Below are 7,500 nucleotides of genomic sequence, written 5' to 3' on the forward strand. Positions count from 1 at the left end.
GAATGGTGTTGTGGATCTCGATGGTTGGGCCCCGGTCTCCAGTCAGGGAATAAGGAACAATGCTGTTGATACTGATAGATTCACTTTTGTAAATACGCTCCACACACACACACACACACACACACACGTGCACGTGTACATGTGCAGTAGCATGCCCGTCAGCCCGCTTGTTACTCACTCCAGGGCACGGGTGCACACCTACACACACACACACACACACACACACACACACACACATACAGACTTATGGGTACACAAAATATAGCCTATATAGCTCACATGCCTGTCAGCTTCCATGCGGGGAGCTGTGACACTTGTGCCACAGAGCTGGTGCCAGCTTGTTTCCATGGCAATGCTGCGGCGCGTCCAGTGTTCATTGTTTGACCCGCCTTATTGATTTGCTTCAGTCAAAACAAAAGTACACACACACACACACACACACCCACACACACACACAATGAGATGTTTTTTTCTTCATGAAAGCCCTTATGTGTAGACTCAGCTTGTTTCATTGTGCTACTCCTGACCCCTCAATGGGCACCCATTAACAAGCCAACAATGACATCTGAATCACAATTACACCTCTGAATCACAATTACACAAGACCGGCTCTTATCCCAACCAGAAACCGACCACAGCCCCACAGACCCCCCTCCGCCTCATATCCTCCCTGGCATCCTATCCTCCCTCCCTCCCTCCTTCCCTCAAAACCTTCCTTAACCTGCCTCCTTCCCTTCTAATCACTCCTTGCATCGGTATGTCATGGCATGTACTCCTTATCGCTACATGCGCCTTTTTTGATGGGTGGGGCCGCCTCTGCCACTGCATGCGTATGTACAATATACTGCAGTGTGTATGTACAACCCAACATCAGCTATGTTTATCCTGAACGCTGCCTTGAAACAGAGCTCGCTGCACCATTCGGCTATAGTCCTTATTCACAAGCGGCTATATTGATTACTTTGGTTGGGTAAACCTTCTTGGATCTTTGGGGAAACCATGACAACCATTGCTAAAAAACAAATAATTCTTAATGCAATCTGGTTGAGGATATTCAATATTCAATTATATACTGAGCTATCTTGGTTTCCAAAGATCTAGAAAGTTTATCCATCTAACTAAGGCACTATGACCGCTAGGTGAATGAGGTAAAGCTAACAGTGAATTGAGGCGTGGAGGGGGAAGGGACAAAGTTTTCTGATCTGGATAAACTTCTGAGATGCAATTATCTGTTGCCTAGCAACAGAGCACCAGCTTGGGTGTCTTACTAATTGAAGCATGGGTAGTTGATAGAAGCGTTGATGCTATCGTTGTAGCAGCATGGTTAGTTTAAGGCCTACAACAGACATTTAATTTGTCTAATTGTTTTAGGATTTGTCATGATGTGGGACCACCCTCTAACAACTCCATCAGAGGAATGTCATTTTTATTTAATTAATATTTCTTATCCTGCTATCACAGGGAGCAAAGGCAATTACAGGCTTTTTGTTTCATTAGAACAAACAACCTTTAGTGCAATTTTGAAAAAATAGTACATTCCTTCCTTTCTTACAACTTATAAACCCAAAAAGGCTCAATCACCTTCTGTAAAACCCTTCCACACGCCACCTAACCATTTTTTAATCAAACAAAAACATCTAAACCATACCAAAAATATTTACAACTCTTTACCTGTGTCTGTCTACTAACAAATAGTTCAATTTTTCAAACAAATATTACTTACCCATCCAACCAAACCCTCCCCAGTTTTCCCCAAACAAATCTTAAAGTATATATAAAAATATACCAACATAGAAAATAACCCATAGCGTCACTCAGTACACCCTGTCCTGCTCACAGTCTGGCTTTGTCCTAATGTCTGTGTCAATATGGTGGCGGACCTGGCCAGAGCTATCCTAACCAAGATGTAACGTGGTTGCTCGTAGCCAGAGGATGACTGCAGAATTCAGTCCATGTATGGCCAGGATGGTTTCACAGCTCTGCTAAGAGACCACAGAGAACAGGGAATATCAAATACCACTGGCAGAAAGTCACTCCTACCCTTCTGTCTCTCTCTCGCTCTTGCTCTCTCTCTCTCTCTCTCTCTCTCTCTCTCTCTCTTTCTCTCTCTCTCTCTCTCTCTCTCTCTCTCTCTCTCTCTCTCTCTCTATATATATATATATATATATATATATATATATATAAACAGATTTCTCCAAGGGCCTCTCAATGTCCTACTCTTCTCTGATATCTCTGTCTTAGCATCTCTGTCTCAGTTCCTCTAGCCCATCGATCTCTGCTCCTTTCTCTTTTTCTTTCCTGATTTCCTTCTCTCTTTCTCTCTCTCCATTTCCCTCTCCCTCTCTGTCTCTCTCGCTCCAATCTGTGTGAGGTGGTCTTGTATGGTTATCAGGAGAGTAACCCTTTACCCCCTGCCACCTCCCCCCCCTAGAAAACCATGAGCAGATACACCTGGGAGTGTAAGACCAAAGAGGAGTCCGACTGCCAGGTAAGAGCTCCGCCCCTTCTCTCCAGATGGCCCCGCCCTCTCTCATCTTCCAAAAGGCTCTCATTGTACAGTGGCCGTGTTCGTCACTCTCTCTCCCCCACCTCAATGGACCAATCAAAGGCCCTTCTCCTGCCCATGGACTTCAACCAATTTAGCCTTTAGCTACCTTAGCCCTCAGCCCCTTTAGCTTTGAGCCAAACGCGATAAGCAAGCTTTGACAGACTGCAGATGCAACCTGGGTTCCCAGGTCATAGAAATCGAAAAGACATCAATGGAAAGCCCAGATTTCAAAGTTCACAAACCATTTTCAAATGTTCACCTTGTTCATCAAAAATACATTTAGCTAATTAAAAACCCAAATCACATACCTACAGATCAAATAAAAGAGAAATGCATCTTGATGATCATAAAACATGTTTGTGTTAAGATGCTGGCAACCCCTTGTAGGAGTTGCAGTTGAAACAGTTGAAAAATAAAAGACCAGAAACATCAGTCAAAATATAATATAATAGTAATAAGATGACAAACATATACCCCAATCAGGGCAAAATAACTCCTAAACAAACTATTATGGTTTACAACAACAATAAAAACAGAGGCCACCAGGGAAGTTAGTAACTATGCCTTCATCATCATCATCATCATCATCCTCATCATCATCCTCACCAACCGTATATAAATATATATATATATATATCTGTTCTCAATCCTCCCACCCACTCTGCCTGCCCCGCCCCGCCCCACCCCCCCACCACCACCTCCCCCAAAACAACTCCAAAACCACCACCCTCCCTCTTTCTCACCCTCCTACAGGCACCTAGTCTCCCCCCTAAACAGCCTGTGAACCCCCAAACCGACCTCACCCCCCAACACACACGCAACCAAACAACCAAACAAACCGTTTTTCAGTTTCATGCTGACGGGAGGACGGAAGGGCCCTACCCCGTAACCATGGAAGTGACGTACCCACACGTCCTGCCTGAAGTTACTATCTAGGGCTCCAGACGCCTGGGTAATTACCCTCTCTCAACCCCCACCCTCCCCCCTCACCTCTGTGCTCTGTCCAGCCCTGCTCCTCACCTACAGGAGGCAGGGCACTATGTTGGTGACTGGCCCTGCCCTTTAGTGTGTGCGTCTGTGTGTGTGTGTGTGTGTGTGTGTGTGTGCGTCTGTGTGTGTGTGTGTGTGTGTGTGTGTGTGTGTGCGTCTGTGTGTGTGTGTGTGTGTGTGTGTGTGTGTGTGTGTGTGTGTGTGTGTGTGTGTGTGTGTGTGTGTTTATGTGCACATCTGTGTGTGTGTGTGTGTGTGTGTGTGTATGTGTGTGTATGTGTGTGTGTGTGTGTGTGTGTGCATGTGTGTGTCTGTGTGTGTTTGTGCAAATAATGATGTGTATAGTTAGTAGTTGTCAGCCTATCAACGTCAATCTGTATGTGTGTGTCTCTGAATGTGTTTATGTGTGTGGGAGTGTGTGTTTTGTGTGTTTGTGTTTGTGTATTTGTGCAGACAAGTGTTGGTCTGGATTTGATTGTGCACACAAGCGTGCAAAATGAGTGTGCATTTTAATTCTGTCACATGTGCGTGTGTGTCTGTGTGTGTATGAAGGCACACACTGTGTGAGGTGTGAGTGTGTGCCAGTCTGTCTGTAAACACACCAGACACACAGCCAGACTTCCCAGAATGCCGCGGTGCAGCAGAGTCGATGCTGCCATGCACTATTAATGACCATAACAGGGCGGTGTGCTCGGCACTCTACACCCCTCCCCCTGGCCTTAATTAAGTACAGATCAATTAAAGACCATCAGTGGCTGCCTATAAATGCATTATGTTCACAGGGCCTGCATGGGTATGTACGACGGTGGTTCCACACACAACAACACGCCACATATCAGCGTGCAGAATTATTTTCTTGTTATTCCAATTTTCAGATGGTTTCAAACAGAGAGGAGCATTATGGGTGATTCATGGGGCAAGGGTCTGAGGATATAGGGATCAATGTGGGAGGGGGGCAGGTGGGTGGGTCAGGCAAGGGGGGAGGGGTGGGTGGGTGCATGCCACATGCCTTGCTTTGCATGTGGATGTGCATGGTCAGGTGGACCAGGGCACTAGATTGGGTGATGGGTGTGGGGGGGGGGGTGTGTGGGGGCTGTGGGGCAGGGGGGGTAGGGGGGTGAGTTGTGCGGGGTTGGTCTGGCTCATGCTGCCTTTAGCTCCTCTCAACCGAAACATGCTGTGGCAGCCAAGCATGAGGGCTGTGTCCAGTGTTTCCTCTGTGGCAAAACCACGTGCGGGTCCTGTTAAAAGAACGACTGCTTCTTTTGAGCCTGGTTTTGTGCGCTGCAGCATGCTGAGGGGAACACTGTAAACACTGGGTTTAACCTTGATGCAGTATTCAATAATATAAGAATATGGGTTGTCGCTGTCATTGACCTAGCCTAACATTTCAAAGGATTGCTTAAACAACAACCCGTTTAAGCAGACAATGATGTTGCCATTGTTCACTCACACTGCATCACAGTAATTGAGACAGAGGTGTTCTCTGTGTTGTTCATTCAATGGGCAGCAAGGACGCACCTTGAGCCAGTGTTAGGGCTGTGAATCTGGTTTAGAACCGGAGAGCCTACATGCTGAGGTTTACTTCCTCCAAGTAGATCTCACCATCTGAACCTTAAAGATGTTCTTGCATGCTCCATTGCTAACTTTATCTTCTACACCCACCCCCTCAACCACCCCCACCCCCCCCCCACCACCGCCTCCTCCTCCTCCTCCACCACCTCCACCTCCACAACAACCAGGATGATCCCGGCTCCCAGAACAAGCTGGAGGACCCGGTGAAGGCCTCTCCCAGGGAGGACGACTCCCTCAACATCCACAACTCCCTCACCCCCAAGCACGAGAACCACAAGGTGCTGGGCGAGGAGAACTCCTCCGAGGTAAACTCCCTGCAGAACAACATGATGTGAAGACCGCCCCCCAACACCCCCCCCCCCCCCCCCCCCACGACTCGCCGCAACCCCCCCACCCATCCCCCTCAAACCACCAACCAACCAACCAACCACACCCTCCAACCAGTCGCGCTGCCAAGGAGAGCCAGTCCCCGCCCCCCAGAACCCTATGGATCCCCGCCCCCCTTTTCTCTCGCCCCACCCGACTTCCCCCTGGCTCTCCACCAGCTGATCAAGTGCACCAAACGGGTTAACCATGTCAACCAAACCAGCAAAACCGACCAACCGTCAACCAGACCAGCTGTCCCAGTCTTGAAGACCATCGCCGCCACGGCTACACTGCCAACAAGCAGCCTGGGCTGCTGAAAAACAAAAACCTCACCACCACCCTGCTGCCACCGCTACCTGTACCGCTGCTTCAACACCCCCCCCCCCCCATTGTTAATAATACTGCTGCCCTTCGGAAGCCCCGCCCACCCAACCCCACTGTTGCAAAGCAACGTCCACTCATGCTCCCTGCCTGGCAGCTCCTCCCCCTTTCGTTGCTGTCAATCAAATCTCTTCTCCCGCTACTTGCTCACATACATACACGCACACACACACACACACACCAACACCAACACCAACACACACACACACACACACACACACACACACACACACATGTGCGCACGCACACACACACACACACACAGACACACATACATACATGTAAACATATTTATATGCACTTATAGACACACAGGAATACACACACTGCCATCCACACTTACTTTCAGAAGACATATTTCTGAAAAATACACACATTTATATATGCACACAGACATTTAAACACCCATACACAGTCCCCTGCCTGCATTGATGTATTTTGTAAAAAGATTGAAGAAAAAGCATACATAAGATGAAAAAAGAAGTTCAACATTATTGTAAAAAAAATAAAACAGATAGAAGCTACTGAGAGATGTTAATGTTTGTCTGACTAACCCCGTGAGTATGTATAAATATTGGAAGAAAAAAAATATGCTTGGATTGATTTAAAAAAAAAGAACACGATGTGTCTTGGTTTTCATTGATGTGATTTCTAATCCTTTGATGTACTTGTTTTTATTTTGTACTTTTTGGGACTTCGAACTGAAAAAAGATTGAGACAGCTGTTGAAATAAACCTTTTTAACATGAGAATGTGTGAATCCTGTGTGTTCCTCCGTGTTCAGAACCCTGGTCCTCTGTGTGTTTACTGCATGGCTTTACACGCAGCTACCCCTTCCCCCTGCTACAAACGTTTGAACACACACACATACACCCACATGCACACGCACACACACACACACGCACACACACACACACACACACACACACACACATACAGATAGACATACAAATACATACAAACATAACCAAATATACAAAAACAGAGCACTCCACTCACACGTATATACACAAACTGACACAAACACACACTACATTTATCTAACTATATACACACTTATATAAACACACACATAACACTACTTCAACAACTTCAAAGAAACATGGCCTTAAAAGTTGGTGAATTGTGGCAAACAAGCCAGGTAGTATTTGTGGTTCAATACATAGTATTATAATAAACACATGCAAAACATAAGATGTATGAAATAACTATGTAAAGATTATTGTAAAAAATAACTATAATATATCCACACAAATCGCAAGAACTAAAACACTCAATTCATTTTTTTAAAATGCTGTTATCCTGTTTAGAATTTGCATTTGTTACAGCAGTGCACACACACACACACACACACACACACACACACACACACACACACACACACACACACACACACACACACACACACACACACACACACACATATACCCACGCCCCCACAAAGAACAAAACATACAAAGACACATTCACTTAAATACAAAACATTAAGGCACTAACATTCAAATGTGCACAATGCATCTGTCAGCCTCACATGCCCTCCCACTCTGTCTATTACACACACACCCACCCACACACACACACACAGACACAGACACACACACACACACATCTCCACAGACTTTCTGTGACTCCCTATTGGTT

General features: G+C 46.2%; 1 protein-coding gene across 1 annotated transcript in view; it reads left to right on the forward strand.

The window, feature by feature from the left end:
- The window catches only part of cspg5a (chondroitin sulfate proteoglycan 5a), a gene marked incomplete at its 3' end in the record, with an annotated part of 31,276 nt that extends 25,828 nt beyond the window's left edge, over nucleotides 1–5,448 (forward strand). Inside the window, exons 5-6 of the mRNA XM_084471927.1 lie at nucleotides 2,432–2,488; nucleotides 5,281–5,448. Of these exons, the coding sequence (XP_084328053.1) occupies nucleotides 2,432–2,488; nucleotides 5,281–5,448 (225 nt within the window). The remainder of the gene's footprint in view (nucleotides 1–2,431; nucleotides 2,489–5,280) is intronic.
- Nucleotides 5,449–7,500: the final 2,052 nt, after the last annotated feature.

This window comes from Micromesistius poutassou (genome assembly GCF_964030765.1).
Source record: "Micromesistius poutassou genome assembly, chromosome: 8".
NCBI classification, from domain to species: Eukaryota; Metazoa; Chordata; class Actinopteri; order Gadiformes; family Gadidae; genus Micromesistius; species Micromesistius poutassou.